We start from the raw sequence: 20,105 nt of genomic DNA, 5'->3' as shown, positions 1-20,105 counted from the left end.
AAAGAACTTCAGCACATATTCTATTATTATTCTTTATTGGAAGAAATAATTAATATATATGGGTACAAATTAGTGGACCAAATAATGAAAAAATTATTTGAAGCTAAGAAATAAATCACTTTTCAACAACTCTGTTAATAGCTTTTTAACTACCCAAAAGATGGACTTGATGGGGGAATAGAGAGTTCTTGTTTCATATACACCTTACAAGGAAAAGTCAAAATCATCATCAACTCACATAATCCACAAACTAAATGCCAAACTTTGACATAATAAATACTTGATTAACCCTTTAATCCGCGCCGTGATTACCGTTAGTCACACATCTTTGAAGACATGACAAAAACCAAACCAACTTTTTTAAATTAAGAAAATAATGTTATTTGTTCTATTTTTATCTTATATATATATATAAATTAATACACATTTATATCAGTTATTTATACTTTTTTGTGTGGTAATTTTGTCGGATATATATCTCAATTCTTGAAACGATTAAATTCTTTTCTTCTTATCGATCATTAAGCTCGATAGTTACAAACTCAGAATCAAAGTAAAAAAGCTAAATTATTACTGATTATATATAATAAAAAACGAATTATTCTCGTCTTAAGTAATTGATTAAATTGAGTTATAACTTATGAGTAACGAACCCTACATTTTTTTAATTAGAGAGCTACTCAGATAAAGACGTTTAAAACATCTTTTTTTTAAAGATATTTTTAGTCATTAAAATTTAATACATATAATTAATTAAATCGTATTATTTTTGTTAACAATAAGTCAGACAAATTAATTTGACCGAAAAAATGGTGAATCAAATCTTAAACTGATCTAAATTAATATTATTTTTTTATAGAAAATGACTTAAAATACTCCTATTATATATATATATATATATATAATTAATTTTGAGAATTTTAAATTCTAGCCCTTTACTTCTTATCGTTATAGGGTTAGGAGTATTTTAGTCATTTTTTATAATAAGGATATTGTAGTTACTTTTTATAAAAAATAATATTAATTATACCGGTTCAAGATTTGATTTACTATTTTTTTCGATTAAATTAATTTATCTGACCTAATTTTGACAAAAATAATACAGTTTAATCGATTATATGTACTAAATTTTAATTATTAAAAAATATCTTTAAAAAAAGACGTTTTAGATATCTTTATCTGAGTGGCTCCATTCTAATTAATATATAGTTGAACCCAATGCCTCCTAAAAAGAGTGTAAGTTATTTACCATCTTATTAACCAATACTTATTGCCAATTATAGACAATTAAAAAAAAAAATAAAAGAAGAGAACAAATTAGAGTAGTTTTGCATGTGAATTCATTTAAAAATGTCTATATTTATACTTGATAATTTTTGGATTCTCTATGTATATGATTTCTCTAAAATATTTATATCTTGTTATTAAAATCTACCAACTGGGGCTTAACGTTGAAGATCATGGCATGGTGGTTGAAAAACAGAAACAAATAAGCAAAGACAAGTCCCCTAAATACAGCACTATACTATAGCAATATTTTATTTTCTTCCTCTTCTTTATAAAACATTATATTAATTGATGAAATTCAACTTAGTTTGGAGATTTATGTACCGGTACGTGTTGTCAAAAACTTTGTCCTATTTTCAAAGTGTGCCTTCTTTCTTGACTAATTAATCATCCCAAAATCCACAACCACCCTCACAACACAACAATGTCATTATCTCACAACCACCATTTCTCACGTGAAACCCTACACCTTTTGGTGTCTTATGAGCATTCTATGGAATAAATAGAAATTTGGTTATTATTATTAAGTAAAAATTTATATGTAATTGTCTTCGTATAAAGTTAATATTTAAAAAATTATGCGATAATTTAATAAGTTTAACTAAATTATTGTCTATCGATTCTTCTCAACTATCAACCTCAGACAATTGCATATCAGTTTTTATCTTATTATTATTATTATTATTATTATTATTATTATTATTATTATAAATAAATTTCTCACTTTTATCTATCTTATCTACAACCATTAGCTAGACTGTGATTTTTATCTATTTTTATTTATCTAGCATATTTTTGTATTAAATTTGAACTAAATATGACTCATTTTTGAATTTTTTTTATTATTTATTATATTTTATATCAATAATTTAAATTAAAATAATAACCTGCTAATCATTACTATTAGTATCCGTTATCTAAAATATAGACATTAATCAATTATTTAAATATAAAAATAATATTGTTGTTGTTGTTTTATTATTATTATTAGTGGCAGTAATAGTATGTAGGAATAGTATGATTATCATAATCATTATATTATCAACCCTTAAAGACCAACTTTGCTTGCTCTTTTGGGAGTGCCTCAGTCACAAACTCTCATCATTGCTGAAAAAAATCCAAACCCAAACACAAACACAAAATTCAACAATGGGAAATAGCTTGGGTGGGAAGAAAACCACAAAGGTGATGAAAATTGATGGGGAAACCTTCAAGATCAAGGCACCGGTGAGAGCAAGTGAAGTTCTTAAGGACCACCCTGCAGGTCTTGTTCTTCTCGAGTCAGAGGCAGTGAAGCATTATGGCGTAAGGGCAAAACCTTTGGAAGCAAACCAAGAATTACAGCCAAAAAGGCTGTATTTCTTGGTCGAACTTCCAAAGGAGTCCTCAGTAGCACCCAGAAGGGTGCGCTCTGGAGTCATCAACATGAGCGCAAGAGATAGGCTCGAAAGCCTAGCTCTTTCTAGAAGGTCTGCTTCTGATCTCACGATCATGAAGCAGACCAAAATAATATCACAGCCACAGCCACAGTCACAGCCACAGTCGCAATTGCAGCCTTTGAGGCTAAAGCTGAGGCTTCCAAAGGCAGAGGTGGAGAAGCTTATCAAAGAGAGCAAAGATGAGGTTGAAGCAGGAGAGAGGATCATGGGTTTGTGCATTGGCAATGGTGACATCAACAAAAACAAAAACATAGATGAGATTATTGAGGAAAATGATGAGGAAGTGGTGATGTTGGACCACCATGTTCATTGGAAGGCTGCAAGAAACAGGGTTGGTGACAATCCAAAGACACATCAGCAGGTACGGTTTATACTTTATACTAAATTAATAATCATAAAATTTAACGGTAGAAACTCAGGTGTAGTCGACTTTACGTGAAGTTTATAATTGAGAGCCGTTAAATGATTTGACTGATTTGACTAAATTTTCATCTAACGACTCTTAGATATCAACTTCACGTGAAGTCGACTTCACCTGAGTTTTCACCAAATTTAACATTGGTTTTTTCTCTTTACCACCATAATATATATCTTAATATTTACTTACTAATTACTTTCTTAATGAATATTACTTAAAATTGGTGCTCTTTTTTATAAGAATTAATGACAAAATTCATTAATACATAAAGATGTTGATAAGATTTTTGTTATTTACTCAAGTCCAGTCGACTTCACGTGAAGTTAGTAGTCGAGAGCAGTTAGATGATTTGACTGATTTGACTAAATTTTTATCTAACGGTTTTTAGCCATCAACTTCACGTGAAGTCAACACTGCACCGAAGTTTCCACCTATTAAGAATTATCTTTATATTTACTGATTTATATATAGCTAAGACATAAAATAATGACCACTTTTGTTGTCATTGACAAATGTGTATGCATGTTGATTCACCATGTCTTAGAAGTAGAAATGATATTTGAGTTTTATGTTTGGTATACTTACATATATGAGTTGTTTGATATGTTTGATGAAAAAATTTTATACTTAAAGTAATTAAACTCTTAAGGTAAAAGTAAAGATAAAAGAAGTTGGCAAGATTACTCATAAAATGTGACTTTTGAATGAATGATCTAAGTTATTAATGGAGATAACAATCAATTTAGTTTCACTAATTTAGAGACTAATTAAATTGATGAGTTAGTGAGAAGTGAAAACACAGTGCACAAATTTATTATTATCTTATGCTATCATTAATGTTATGTCTAATTTTAGCCAGCAATAACTTTGATTATTAATCAAAATTGTAGTAATTAAACAAGGGAGTCCTAATTCTTTTAGTAGTTTATGAGTATAACAATAATAAATTATTTCCTAAGAGGAGTGTGCATAGTACGTATCGTAGATGATAGTAGTGTACTTTCTTTTTCTTCTTAAACATTATTATTTAGAAAATTTTTTAAGTGTACCGTCATACCGGTGTTTCACTGATTTTTAATCGTTGATTTTAATTATAAAAAATATATATAATATATATAATTAAGATCAACGGTTAAAAATTACACTTAAAAATTTTCTTATTATTTATCCTAAGGTATATATATCCCTAAGGTCGTTTGGTAAGGGGGTTAGGTACTTAGGTCTCTCTTGTTTTTAGCAAAATTTCAAACGAATTGTATTTTCCTAAGTAACACGACAAAAAATTACTTAATATTATTATTCATCGTCAATCAATAATAATTTGCACTATTATAAATGTCACATATGGGAACAACTCACGTGAAGACTAGTTATCTTCACATGAAGATGCAGGTTTAACGACTAACACATGTTATGTTATTGAGAGACAGAAATTGAGACTGAAATTGGAAGATATAGATTAAATTAAGTTTTTATATTGTGTTTGGTGTAAAATATATTTGATTGAGTTATATTTTAGTATCATGTTTAGTTTAAGATAAATATGGAGATCGAGAGATAAATTTAAAATTTAAAAAATTAAATAAAAATATTTAAAAAAAATATTATAAAAATTTTAGTCTCTATTTCTAAAAATTTTAGTTCTCTGTATTTTTATTTTTTAAAAATGCTAAAAAAATTAAAATTTTATGTTACGAGACTAAAATTTTAATTTTAATATCAGATTATTAAATACAATTCCAATTCCAATCTCTACTTCTAAAAATTACCTTACGGTTCAACTTAAAGATTTAGTTTATTTTTAAGGAATAGTTTATTTGAATAAAACAAGATCAACCATTTTTTTTAACACTACAATTCAATTATTCTTTAATTTTTTTTAATTGTAAGTAATTAAGTAGCTTGTATGTAGCTCTTATCCTTCACTGTTTTACATTGCATCAATAACCATTCAAATTAAACCTTTTATTTAATCACTCTATCAATTACTATTATTTTACCATATTTACAATTAGATTTTTATTTTTCAATTAAATTTTTATACTGTTTTTAATTTTATAATTAGATCATTTTTATATTAAAATGTTAAAAATAACAAAATATTTCTCTCAAAAAATATGTAAACAAATATCTAATTAGGTTCTTAATTGTAAATACCTTCATTTTATAGAGAAATATTTCATTAACTCGAACATTTTTAACCTAGCAAAAATCTAATTATAAAATAAAAAATAATATAAAAACCCAATTTAAAAAAAATTATAAGAATCTAATTACAAATTTAAAAAAACTATAAAGATTAATGATTTAAATAATAATTCATATTAATCAATTATTCAATTCAAATTAATTAATTACGCCATTAAGATTCGAGCCCCGTTACAATGTCCTTTTCAATTTTTGTTGGTTCTGCTCTAAATAATGATTATCCTTCACATTACTTAAAGCAAAGCATCTTAAAAGAAAAAAACTACAATCTTTTGTACGTGATGAGAATCCATATAGCTATAACCATTAATTTATGAAGGAGTTGTTAGAAGAAACTATATTCTTTTAGGAACAATTGCATGCATTATCTAACGACTTTGTGTCTAATAATATTAAACTAGATTTATATATCTATGAATGCTTATTAGAATATAAATAATATAAAGTTTGTAAGCACTAATTTTCCTTTTTCTTTGGATTAACAACACTTGCAGAAAAGAGTGAGTTTCATGCCAATCAGTGAAGGAAGGACTCCACTAGCAGTGGCTTCATAACTGAAAAAGGTGAATGAAGGAGTTTAATTAGTTTCATATCTATAAGATAGAGTTATATATATATATATATATATATATATATATATATATATATATATGAATGCAAACCATGTTAATTAAGGCACTATATATAAGGGCGTTTTTGTATTAGTTTTCATATGTGTGTGGAACCCTTATAGTTGTCATCAATAACTGTAAACCTATAATGGTTTCGTTCAACAGCGTTATATATAATGAAATGATACAAATATAATATGTACATTAATTATTCCGAAGAAAACAATAGTCAATATGTAATATTATAATGCATGGTAGAGAGTAATTATCGAAAGAGTTTAATTTTAATGTATTCATAGCATAAAATGTTTTACATAGTTGCCGAATCATATTTTTTAATAATAATTTATGCGATTAGCCGATTAATGTAAAAAAATTTTTTTTTTATTAAAGTGATGTGATATTACGTAATTAAATGTACGTATAAAATTATTTTACACTGGCAGTATATTAAAATTAAATTATTATCAAAAGGTAATAATAATAATAATAATAATAATAATAATAATAATAATAATAATAATAATAATAATAATAATAATAATAATTCTAGAGTTTTTATTCAAATCAGTAAAATTTAACTTCCTATATTTAAGTATAATACTCACAATAAAAATAAGAGTTTACTATTAAATTGGTATCCAAAAGATTCAGACGCACATAAAAACAACTTTAAAAGATGTTAACGACAAAAAAACTCTTGAAAAATTTTAAAATTGACAAGCATACTCATCCTTTATTGGAGCTCATTTTTGATAGGTGGCCACAAAAATTAGATGATCTGATTAACTCTGAACCTAAATTACTTATGTGATATTTTTTAAATTAAATTTTGCGATGATTGAATTAGAAATAAGAGTCCCAAATCAATTGACTTATATTTTAAACATTACTAGTTATGTTAATCAATGAATATTTTTAGGGTATGAGTCAATTGATTTAGGATTTTTATTTCTAACTCAATTATTGAAAATTAATTTAAAATGTCACATAACTAATTTAGGTTTAGAATTAGTAAGATAGTCTAATTTTGACCATCATTTTAGTATTATGCTTATTGAAAATAAACTCTGAACAAAAGAAGATCACATTTGTTAAATTTTAAAATTTATCAAATATTTTTTATAATTAATATCTTTTAGAATTATTTTTTTAGTATCTAAATCTTTTAAATACTGATTTAGTAAGAACTCTAGAAATAAATGTAAACTGTTTTAAATACCAAGTTTATGCACTTTTTTTTTTTATCATCATCAGGTGAAATGCGACTCAATAATAAAAATATATCTTGATCGGCTCAGTCTGATGTATAAAACTTAATAAATAATCCACAAAATATTTTTATTGTTTCCGAATCATTTGATTTATGACAAGTAGGTCATTTTCAACATGGCTGAGTATTTATATAACCAATATTATTATTAATAAAAATAGTAAAGTTAGAAATAAATTGCTTATAGAAAATGTTTGAAAGTGGGAGATAAAGTTAAATACAAAATTCATATATATAAAAGTAAAAAAATTAACTACTAAATTAATCACTAATTATTATATATTTATATATCAATTCACATATTTTTTCAACTAAATAATAAACCAGTAAAATAATCAAAATTATAATAAATGAATAATCAAATTTATTTATAATAATATAACATATTTTTCATAAGATTTCAAATGAAATTTCTATAAGTGGTGGCCAATTGATAATCGATTTTTAGTATTACGAACCATGATTGCCATAAAAATTGTTGTTGTTTCCTATGAATATTAAAAAATTGAACTTGGCATCTAGGATTAGCAACAAATAGAAGATAAGATAAACACGATTATCTAATTTTCTGAATAATTCTTGATCGATCGAAAGGTCATAGATGGTAGCAGGTCATGGTCACTCTCACCACATTTGAAATCATATATCAACGAGGTCCTTATTAGCCGAAGAGTTGGCAGCCACAAACACCATTTAAGAAGGAGAAATAAAGTAAATAAAATATACTATAAAATAACACAATTATTTGATGGGGTTTAACTTTTTCAATCAATGGCCCTATGAGCCTAAAAAACATTTTAAAGAAAAAAAACACAAATAAAAACAATTTAGCAACAAACAAGTTTTGAATAGATTCCCTAAGGCTAAGAGGCTAAGGATCAAACAAACTCCCCTATATAATAAGCAAGCCACTATTATGGTTAGTTCATTAGTCCACATTATCAAGAAAACATAGCCAGTCGTTTAATCTAAAGATGCTATTTAGGGAAAAATAAAATAATAAATAAAGAAAAGAAAATAGTTTTACGTGCGTGGGTGAATGCTATATGATGTAGGATTTGCTTATCCATTTAGAATGATGATGATGATGATGATAATGGTATATATATTTGATCCTACATGGCTGCACTATTACTTAAAATAACAGGCGATAGTTTTTGTTATATAGGCACCAATGCAATGTGTATGTAAATGAAGCTTATAATAAATTGACCTTATACCATTAGATATACTGTGCAAATGAAGCTTTTCTTGGACAAGATTTTCCCTTGCTACCATTTTTCAACTATAAAAAGGGAAAACAAAATCAGAAGATAAAATGAACTTCAGCATCTGGCATTATTTGACCAACGCCTATGTAGAAAAGGAAAAAACCTGCAATCTATAATAAGCTTAATCTATACAATTTTGCTAGACTAAGCTAGTAAAAGAATTCACATTATTACTTTATTACTCTAGAACCTTAAACAACATATTAATCTGATAGTGAGAGCTTACTCTTTAGATTATAATTCTATCATCCAACCATTCTGGAACTGCTTTATATCTTTGATTTGAGTTTTAAAATGCAGCATAGTAAGCACCAACTAGAAGAAAGGATTTGAGTGCTTGGACATTATTATTTTTTAGGTAGGGATAATCAGGCTCGTCCGGTACGCCTTCCGACTTTGAGTGCCAATTCGGTATCAATCTTGAGGGAGATGTCAAGTGCCTTCACAGAATGAGTCAGCGAACCGCTGCAAAGCAGGACACACAAATTTTCATTAGTGCACATATAACAATGCAGGAAGAGACAGAAGGATATTAATACGGAGCGACGCAAAACATAATTTTACCTGGAAATGTAGGTTACTCCACTTTGTCCGATTTTATGTACGGTATCAAGAGTAACATTGCCTGATGCCTGCCATTATAAAAAGGAAAACAGCATGCTAGTTGTGAACTTGAAGGAACAATTCCAAGATATCCACATCAATGGCCACAATTTACTATTATCTACAAATAATGAATGCAAAGCTAACAAGTCCAAACAAAAAATGGTATTCGCCTTAACAGAATATGATAACCTCCACCAGTACCAAACTGACCACAAGAAAACCATTACACCACCAATCTTTAATATCATGCTTCATGTTCATTGGAAAATAGTGACCTCAAGACATAACGTGTAAAACATTGGACCCAAAACTTACACACTGTTCGACAATTTTGAATTTTACATCCACCTCTTTAAAGAATAAATGATTGAGAAGATAAGCTAGTTTCTCAAACAGAACAAGTAAACCATTCATATATAAAAAATATCAAATCAATAGCAAATATTCTAAAGCATTTATTTAAAAAATAATTCAAAACATATGGCACGATTGAACTAAACAAATTTTAGTCATGAATACCTCAGTCTCAAATTTTCCATTGACTAACTGCACAGCTTCCTTCAGCATTGATATGTCCACATCCCCGTTTGGTAGAGGTAAAACCATATTATCCAACATTATCCGGGTCAAAGAGGTGTTCGTTTGGGAAGCATAATGTAATACTTCTTTAACTTCCTCAAGAGTTCTGGTCTCAACCTGGTAAAAATGAAACAAACTTATCAAAAACCATGGTCTCAACCAGATTTTGTCCTCTATTACATGCTGCACAGTTACTACCAGTACATGTTCTATTTACGCAAATGGTTAATAGCTCTAAATCACATTAACTGCAAACACAAGTCAGTTAGTGCGTGGCATTTGGCAGGAATCACAATTATCATTAGCTTTAAAAAGTTGATTGAAGACCAAAATGTTTCAGATAACAAGAAAAAGAACTGCATATATAAAAAAAATGAATCAGACCACAACTACCTCAACCTCCACTTTTAGGTTTCTTTGCTCTAAATACAGGTCAACAGCTTTGAGGGAGTTTGAAACACCTCCAGCTGCTGATATATGATTATCTTTTATCATCACCATATCGAACAAACCCATCCTATGATTCCGACCTCCACCAATTAATACCTATAGAAACAGATGTACCTCCTTTATAAAAATTATTTGTCAAAGTACAAATGCCCATTAATAACAGAAAGGAAGTGATTGAAAGTCCAGACCGCCCACTTATCCAATAAACGTAAACATGGAGCAGTTTTTCTAGTCTCCAACATATATGCAGGGTATGCTGCATCAGCCATTGCCTGTGAAAGAACATGAAATATGTAATGAAGTTAGAAATATAACTAGGATAATATGATAATTTTTTACTGACCATTAGGATAACACAAACTCTAGTAATCCAGCTTAAGAAATTAAATCAAATAATATCAGCCAATTGACAATTTTGATCGAATATTCCCCACATTGCCTGTAATTGACATAAATAACATTCCAGGGAATAGGGGTCTTTTAAAAGGGGGAGTTAAAGCCAGCTAACTAATTCCGTAACAATCCGGTGGCAAAAGAAACGGAATTGGAAAAACAATCCTACCTTTGTTAAAGTTGCGATGCCACTCATCCTCTGCATAAAGTTTAGCACTACCCTCTCGGCCACAACAATGTTATGTGCCCGTCCTACACTTAAATTACTGAGGATTGATAGCAGACTTTCATGAAATCATTCACAAATAAATGATGTACTTTTCCCCCTTGCTTAATTATGTCACTATCTTACCATGAACTTTTCCGAACTGTACACCTTTATGTATATCATCACCATCCTTTTTAGACCATTCCACCTGATATTTGAAAATAATTGTACAACAACTCAGCCAAGTATTAACGATGCATACGGTAAAGGAAATCTGTTCATCGCTTTCATACCTTCAAGGAAGGATCAACTTCATAAAATATCATCTCTGCAAGTGCAATCCCCGCAATGATGCCATCCTCCTTTGCCAAAAAATAAGCTTCAACCACCATGTCAAATGGAATGGTGGCCATGCACGTTATATCACCTACAGTAAAACACCTCTGTTATTAAAAGTTACATATGCACTACATGTATCAAAATATCACTACTATTTACATTCGTTTATCTAGATAAGCTCAACAAGAGAAAACCAAATAGTTTTGCTCAGAGTGCACTACAGTAAGAAAAAGACAGCTAGTACAACAAAACTTAGAGAAGTAAAAGTTCAGGCATAAACCTCGATCTCCGGCATCTTCTGCAAGGGCTAACTTGATAATGCCCTTCAAATCATAAGTTGGGTGTGAAGGAGGCTTTATTGCAAAGGACTCATACGATATCCTAGAGTTTGTGGTTTCTACAGCAGACATTTTCACAACCCTCCTGCAATTGCAAAACAATACAATACAACACAAAATTAACCAGAAAAAAAATACACAACTATTATTAACCATTAGTTCTTTCTCCAACATGCTAAAATTAAATTAAAGAACAACAATTCATAATTCACACTAGTTAATGTAAATTATTGACATAGCTGTCAGAGAACCTTGAATGAGTTGAAACTAAAAATACCTGACTTCTGATTGTCCTTGGAGTTTAACTGAGAAGCTGCACGAGATTCAAATTACAACATTGTTAGAAGGCTTTGGATATCAGAAACATTGCAAAATATAAATGATTTAATTAAATTTAATTTTTCTCACACATTTAAGTAAATGAAATAAACACTTGAACCGATGCTTACGAAGCCAAAGAAAAGTGAGAATTCGAAGTTAAAGACCTGAGGAAAGGCTTAGAAGACCTTGTGATGTGAAAAGCTTGTGGCAAGCAACTGAATCTGGAGTTCATAGCCATAAATTCGAAAAAGGTTAAGTTGCTTCAACTTTGAGGGAATCAATCAATAGAGTTCAGAATTTTTTGCTTTATTCCTCAATTTTCACCGACTTATCTTCGTTGAAAAAAGAGAGAGAAGCAAAAAAGCGAAGCAAGTTGGTTTTGGGGATTCTAAGGTTCACGAAGTTGCAGTGACGCGCCTAACGAAAAGGAGGTGGTTTTTCTGAGAAATAAAACCAGAAGTCCTGGTTCGAGTTATTCAAATCGGGTTTTGTTATAACCGGTTTAAAACAGGTTCGAACCGGTTCAAAGTTAAGCACAAGAAGAGCAGAGAGAGAGTAGGAGGCGAAGGCTGCAGAGGGGGACGGCGGAGACAACTGACTGGTGTGAGGCAACCACAGAAGTGGCGCTGACGGTATTTTTTTTTGGACACCATCGTTTTGGGCTGGCCCAATACTGGGAACATGGGCCTAAAATCGCCAATTTTCTACAAAATAGGGGCTAACGGGGGATTTCGTTAAATATGGGCATAGCCGCATAGGTAATATCGTAATTTTAGAGAGTAAAGTATCAATCCGGTCCTGTCCATTTTCCAAAATGACAAGACGATCCTTAACTAAAAACACGTTCCATTACGGTTCCTGACCTGTATTCCGTCTGCCAACCCAGTTCTTCTGTCAGTTTTCCGGCGAAAACTTGACAGAAATTGCTGACGTGTCAAGTTAAAAAATGGACAGGGACCTAGTTGTCTCTAAATTTAAATTTGTTAGGGATTTATTTGTCTGTATTATTCTTTAAATAATATTTTTAATTATTTTTTTATTCATTATATTAATATTTTTTTTAATAAATAAGTACAAACTAATTAATAAATTATTCAAATTTAAAAATATCATTTATTATAAAACTAAATAAATAATTTTTAAATATATAAATAATAAACATTAAAATTCAGTTAATACATTAATAATAATAATCCTATGATATACTATTAGTATTATGATCTAGCTAATTTTTACAATAACGTGAAAACTAATGAACACATTATTTAATATATAGTAAACTTTTTTTGACTAATAACAAATTTAATTTTTTATCTCTTTAAACTAAATTAATAATTCTATTTGATATCTTTACACTAAAATACACTATGAGTAGGCTACTAATACTAAATGAAATAAAACATAATAGAATTATTAATTTAGTTTAAAGAGATAAAAAATTAAATTTGTTACTAGTAAAAAAAAGTTTACTATATATCAAATAATGTGTTCATTATTTATAATACTAATAGTATATCATAAGGTTATTATCACCAATGACCAATGGATCCACTCCTATAGGTGTGGGGGCAAGCGCTCCCACTACAGTTTGAAATTTTATTGAGTAGTATATAATAATAATATTTATTTGCCTCCATTAAATTATTAAATTTGACCCCACAATAATTTTTTATTCAACTTTCGACACTTGATAATCAATTTGAGAACTTCATATTAGATTTCTATTATAATAATCAATTTTTAAATTTAAATAAGATTGGTGTTCTTTTTTAGAAATCGGCTCAAAAGAATATTATCTATCCATTTGTGTTTCTTCTTTTGAAATTAGCTTTAGTTTTTTTTTTTCATAATAACTACACTAATTAAATGAATTTTTTCAACTATGAATATCATCAAGAGCTAATTGTATGAAAGTTGAGTTTTAAATGATTGTTTAACGACATATACAAAAAAAAGACATTTTTTTTTACTAAAAAAAGGGACATTTTGATTATATTGTCAATGTTTCAAAATATGAAATATAAAAAATTAAATTTTAAATTATGTATTATTATTTAAATTACTATTTTCGTATTTTAATTTGTAATTAGATATCTTAAAACCTAATCATATTTTATAATAATAAAATATAATTATAACAACAATTATGCTACGTAAATATAAAATAATCACTTGTACAGAATAAATCTTAAAATACAAATTTTGAAATACAAAATACACATTAAAAATAAGTTAATATATGTATTTATACTCAAATTTATAGTAGATAATTTGATAGCTAATTTTATATGTAAACGTAATATTTTTATTACAAAAATTATTATCACGTTATATATATTTTGCTCTCACTATCAAAATTTTTTGGATCTATCACTAGTTATTATTATTAATGTATTAACTGAATTTTAATGTTTATTATTTATGTATTTAAAAATTATATTTAAAAATTATTTATTTTGTTTCATAATAAATGATATTTTTAAATTTGAATAATTTATTAATTAGTTTGTATTTTTTTTATTAAAAAAATATTAATATAATAAATAAAAATATAATTAAAAATATTGATTAAAGAATAATAAAGACAAATAAACCCCTAACCAATTTAAATTTAGAGACAACTAGGTCCCTGTCCATTTTTTAACCTGACACGCCAGCAATTTCCGTCGAGTTTTCGCCAGAAAACTGACAGAAGGACCGGATTGGCAGACGGAATATAGGGTTAGGGACCGTAATGGAACGTGTTTTTGGTTAAGGACCGTCTTGTCATTTTGGAAAATGGATAGGGACCGGATTGGTACTTTACTCTAATTTTAGATGTCCAATATTAACTAACTTGAGTTGATTTAAGGTTTGATTTAGTAAAACTTTTTTAAGAGGTGTTTGTACTTTTAAAAACCACAAGCACCTCATTTTGTATTTGGTAAATTAAAAAGTCCAAGTGCTTGTGCTTACGGCTTTTAAAAGTTAGGGATGCTTTTGAAAGCACCTAAGCGGAAGCTTTTCAAAACTGGCTTGTGCTTATCAAATTTTATTTATTTTCCTGCACATATTCCCCGCTATTATATTGCCATTGAAATCCTCATATATTTTTAGCTTCTCGTTCTAACCTTCACAAATTCTAACACAGTCTTCATATATTTTTTTATTTTTCAACCTAATCTTCACAAATTTTAACACAAATACATCTCTATCACATATCAGGTAAGAACTTCTATCTATTTATATTATTTTTTGTGCGTTGTTTTTGTATTTTTCAGTAGATCTATGATGTTTGTTTGTTTTTTTATCTGTTCTTTGAAATGTGAAGAAGTTGACTTGGTTTATGAAAATCAATCATAAAATTTTCCTTGCATGAACATTAGTCAAAATTATAATAACAACGTGTATATACAAATGTAAATATAGATATATAATCATAAGAGTAGTTTATTTGAGGGTGTTTGCTACGGTACGATGATAAATTCATACGTACCGATACGTTTAAAATATAGACAAATAATAATAAGACATGTGGAATTTATTTTCCACGTCAGCATTTAATTTTTTCTTTTTTAAATATATAGTATATCACCACTTTTACTAAAACACCCTTTTAATTAAATAAAAATAAAAAATATTTATTTATTTAATTTTATAAAAAGACTTAAACATCCTTTCTTTATTTTTTGGTGACTTCTTTTTATTTAGTGACTAAACATCCTTTCTTTATTTGATTAGACAAAAATACCCTTTTAAATTAATCAAATTTTAAAATTCAATTAATCTTAATTTTATAGTTTCAAATAATTAAAACAACAAAATAAAAACATATTAAAAAAATAAAAAATCAAAATTGTTCTTCATCTATATTAAACATATTAAAAAAAAAAAACTAAAATTGTTCTTCATCTGAGTTCAGAAACCTTCTCGTCTCTCTGCTCCTCGATCTCTCTCATCTGTCTCACTGTGCGTTGCACGCAATACGTCATCGTTTTTAATTAAACTATGTCGTTTTGGTTCCGGCACGGATGACCTTCCTTCCCCTTACCTTCAGTCTTCATTCCAAACTCCTATCTTAACAGCTTCTCCCCAAATCAAAAAAGGAAGTTGAAACATGAAACCTAGCTTCTCCACCACCGCCGCAAGGACTGCCGCCGTCCGTCGCTCTCAGGCACTACCATCGTCGTCTGGTCGTCCGTGCTTCTTCCTCCTTCAAGAATCGCAGCTTCTTCTTCCTCGAGCTCGGCGCGTCAGTTCCTGGTATTCATCTGCTCCATCGCGCTCCTGCCGCCGTCCGTCGGGCGCTCAGTCACCATCTTCTTCGTCTGGTCGTCACAGATTCTTCCAACCCACTACCGTCTTCTGAGTTGTGTTCGTCGCCTGGCCTCTGTCTCCGTCACGATTCTGCCCCCCTCTTCTCAGACTGCTCAGAAGAAAAACCCATCTCCATTCCAGTTTCCTTCCTTCGAGTTCAGAGAGCAGAAGCTCAACCAAGAAAAAAACCTTAGATTTCGACGGTCAGTTCACTGCTAACTTCTTCTGCGTTTTTTATTTATGCCATGTTCAATGATTATTTGATTACTGAATATTTGATTACTGATTATTTTTTCAAGTACTCTCTCTCTCTCTCATAAGAATGTGTATGAAACTATAATGTTGCTTCTTTTGTGTGTTATAGGCACATCCAAATGTGTCAAAGCAAGAAAGGAAGGGTCTGTGTAGGCTTATTGATAGCAACATTATAGTTTCATACACATTCTTATTAGAGAGAGAGAGTACTTGAACAAATAATCAGTAATCAAATATTCAATAATCAAATAATCATTGAACATGGCATAAATAAAAAACGCAGAAGAAGTTAGCAGTGAACTGACCGTCGAAGTCTAAGGTTTTTTTCTTGGTTGAGCTTCTGCTCTCTGAACTCGAAGGAAGGAAACTGGAATGGAGATGGATTTTTCTTCTGGGCAGTCTGAGAAGAGGAGGGCAGAATCGCGACGGAGACAGAGGCCAGGCGACGAACACAACTTAGAAGACGGTGGTGGGTTGGAAGAATCTGCGACGACCAGACGAAGATGATGGTGACTGAGCGCTCGACGGATGGCGGTAGGAGCGCGATGGAGCAGATGAATACCAGGAACTGACGCGCCGAGCTCGAGGAAGAAGAAGCTGTGATTCTTGAAGGAGGAAGAAGCACGAACGACCAGATGGTAGTGCCTGAGAGCGACGGACGGCGGCAGTCCTTGCGGCGGTGGTGGAGAAGCTAGATTTCCTGTTTCAACTTCCTTTTTTGATTTGGGGAGAAGCTGGTAAGATAGGGTTTGGAATGAAGACTGAAGGTAAGGGGAAGGAAGGTCATCCGTGCCGGAACCAAAACGACATAGTTTAATTCAAAACGATGGCCTCTTGCGTGCGACGCACAGTGAGAGAGATGAGAGAGATCGAGGAGCAGAGAGACGATAAGGTTTCTGAACTCAGATGAAGAACAATTTTTGTTTTTTATTTTTTTAATATATTTAACATAGATGAAGAACAATTTTGATTTTTTATTTTTTTAATATGTTTTTGTTTTATTGTTTCAATTATTTGAAACTATAAAATTAAGATTAATTGAATTTTAAAATTTGATTAATTTAAAAGGATATTTTTGTCTAATCAAATAAAGGAAGGATGTTTAAGTCTTTTTATAAAATTAAATAAATAAATATTTTTTATTTTTATTTAATTAAAAGGGTGTTTTAGTAAAAGTGGTGATATACTATATATTTAAAAAAGAAAAAATTAAATGCTGACGTAGAAAATAAATTTCACATGTCTTATTGTTATTTGTCTATATTTTAAACGTATCGGTACGTATGAATTTATCATCGTACCGTAGCAAACACCTTATTTGAGATATGTGTCCTATTTTTTGTAATCTGTAAAGGTGAGCCAATATATAAAATAATTTTTTATTTTAAAAAATTTGAAAAAAGAAATTATTGTTCGTTATAAACATGTTTATTATAATTTTTTTAAGTTTTAAAAGCTGTTTTATCAAACACAATTGTGCTGTTTGTGCTTATTAAAAGTCTTTTTTAATTTGATTTTACTAAACGCAAGTGCTGCAGCTTTTAAAAAGACAACTTTCATAAGCTACTTTCAAAAAGTAAAAACTTTACCAAACTAAGCCTATTCGGCCTTATACATACAATAATTTATTGGTTAATAACAAACTCTTAAATAAAATTTCGATCCGCAACAGATTAATTATTGACCTATCAAATTAAAAAATACCGTAGACAAAAAAAATGTCAAATATTCCGTGACAAAAAAAAAAGATGTAGAATTTTTTCTATTATTACTCTTTATGGTATGCAATTTTTTTTTATTATTTGTGTTTCGCAATTGAATCCAAGTTCACACACATATTCTTGAGAATTGTCTACTCTATAAATAAAATAAAATTTAAATATTCAAAAATTTCTAAGAAATTCTTTATTTTGGTAACTATTTTAATTATTTTTTATCTTTCAATAACATTATGTGGATTAAAAAAATAAAATTTTCTTAAATAATGATCAAAACATACTTAAAAAAGTGTAGATAATATATGTATAATAAAGTCTACGTGTTCAAACTTCATTTAATAATGTACTAAAGATGCCGATCAACTTAATATTACATTTAATAGAGAAAGTCATAGAGTTGGCCATAACAAACAAGGTTCAATGATTAAAGTATTAAAATTTTCAATGGCCCATAATAATAAAAATGTATAATTTGGTGGACTTCTTCCCTAAGATTCAAAAAATCCCATTTTGTTTGTTATCACTATGTTGTGTCTAAATTGGCTGGCTGCTCCAATTCATAAATTCAACTCATGAAAGATGGAACCAACATTTTTCAAACACCTTGTTCATCAAAAGATGCTAATTAATTCCCACTATACACAAAGTAGCTTTTAATGTTTTTCATATATATCTTTTTTTGGTTGTCCACGATATCCCCCAACCCGACAGGTCAAGGACTAATTCGTCGCGGATCGAAGCTTCATTTAAGGATCTGCCGCTGGCCAATGAATTGCTGCATGCACAAGGTGGAATTCGAACCCCCAATACTTATTTAAGTGGACGAGTGAGCTGACCACTCGACCAACCCAAATTGGTTCGTTTTACATATATATCTAATTCATACATCATGTGAGTTGAAAATATGAAGCACCATTCACATTTTCTTTGATGGATGCAAAAAAAGTCAATGCCCTACTTTCATGGTCACTCATCATCAAAACAATATATATACAATCAAACATTCATTCTAACAACATTCATCATAAAATCATTCATAGCTTTAATTGTTGTCTTCTCAAATTTTTTTTAGTACACAATAAAATATTCGTTCGTCACTAGACTGAAAAGTCTAAGAGTGTGTTTGATTTAGCGTTTGAAACACAGAAAGCACGTTCAATCTTCTTGCACGCCAGAAGACAATCATGCCGCGATTTGGTTTGGTTGTTGTTATTGTTGTTGTAGTGCTGATGGGAATGGTTTCAAGAGGTGAGTCCATTAGAGACTTAAGGAACTTTAAATACACATTTGAAAGTCAATTACCAAAAGGGCCAGTTCCACCATCAGGACCTTCAGAATGCCACAATAAGCTTGGTCCTTACAAATACAATAATGTTGAAGCTTCTTCTTTTCCAAATGATTACTATATTATTTGTCCATAGCATCTAATCAAAGATGTGGAAAAATGCATATATCTCTGTGGAATGTAAGAATTTATGTGTTATGTGTTTTTTATGGTAAGAATTCAGGTGCAGTCGACTTCACGTGAATTTGATAGATGAGAGCCGTTAGATGATTTGACTGATTTGACTAAATTTTCATTTAACGGCTCTCAGATATAAACTTCATATGGAGTCGACTGCACTTAAATTTTCACCTTTTTATATTCAGATGAATTTTGTAAGAAAAAAAAGTACAAAGGAAATGGAAACAAAAAAGACCAAAAATAATTTTACTATTTCTTCCCCTTCGTTTCTTAGAACATATATGTTAATTTAAGGGAAAATAATCAGCTTATTAAGCATATGTTAATTTTTTAGTTGTAATAGGTTTTGGTCTCTGTTCAAAGATTATATACTTGCATCTTACATTGATCAAACTTTGGAATTTGGATGATATGTTGGCTGCATCGTATCAAACTTTTTGTATATGTATTCCTTTACGCATTCTATTTTTATCTATTCATTCATGGGCTTTATGAGTCTAGCTAGAGGTGCATTATTATATATCCATCCTTTCAAAACCTCAATAATTATCCCCATGGCCAAAATAAAAAAATGAACTTATTAATTATCTTCTATATAAGCTTGAAATGAAAATAGTTTTTCTATATATA

The 20,105-nt window shown here is 29.4% G+C and overlaps 3 protein-coding genes across 5 annotated transcripts in view; 2 read left to right on the top strand and 1 right to left on the bottom strand.

Moving 5' to 3' along the window:
• LOC107622947 (G-type lectin S-receptor-like serine/threonine-protein kinase At1g34300) overlaps positions 1-20,105 on the top strand; it is a 194,659-nt gene that overhangs the window by 51,892 nt on the left and 122,662 nt on the right. The gene's annotated exons all lie outside the window — the stretch shown is intronic.
• On the top strand, positions 2,346-6,007 carry AT17.1 (plastid movement impaired protein). Its single transcript, XM_016324206.3, has 2 exons — positions 2,346-3,087; positions 5,847-6,007. The coding sequence occupies exons 1-2, from the start codon at positions 2,437-2,439 to the stop codon at positions 5,904-5,906; spliced, it is 711 nt and encodes a 236-aa protein (XP_016179692.3). The 5' UTR covers positions 2,346-2,436; the 3' UTR covers positions 5,907-6,007.
• QPT (quinolinate phoshoribosyltransferase) lies at positions 8,435-12,355 on the bottom strand. 3 transcript variants are annotated; one of them, XM_016324204.3, is made up of 11 exons: positions 11,906-12,355; positions 11,698-11,733; positions 11,363-11,505; positions 11,037-11,170; positions 10,888-10,951; positions 10,705-10,787; positions 10,331-10,414; positions 10,086-10,238; positions 9,633-9,809; positions 9,072-9,139; positions 8,435-8,972 (listed from the first exon to the last, which is right to left on the bottom strand). In XM_016324204.3, the coding sequence occupies exons 1-11, from the start codon at positions 11,977-11,979 to the stop codon at positions 8,876-8,878; spliced, it is 1,113 nt and encodes a 370-aa protein (XP_016179690.1). In that variant the 5' UTR covers positions 11,980-12,355; the 3' UTR covers positions 8,435-8,875. The 3 variants fall into 3 exon arrangements, with proteins under 3 accessions (XP_016179690.1, XP_020969865.1, XP_088342825.1); XM_021114206.2 differs by having other exon boundaries at positions 11,870-12,160; XM_088486699.1 differs by having other exon boundaries at positions 11,927-12,127.

This window comes from Arachis ipaensis, chromosome B10 (assembly GCF_059453495.1).
Source record: "Arachis ipaensis isolate K30076 ecotype BB chromosome B10, ASM5945349v1, whole genome shotgun sequence".
Taxonomy (NCBI): Eukaryota; Viridiplantae; Streptophyta; class Magnoliopsida; order Fabales; family Fabaceae; genus Arachis; species Arachis ipaensis.
Note: the sequence above shows the minus strand (reverse complement) of the source record. Positions and strands in the feature narration are given on the sequence as shown.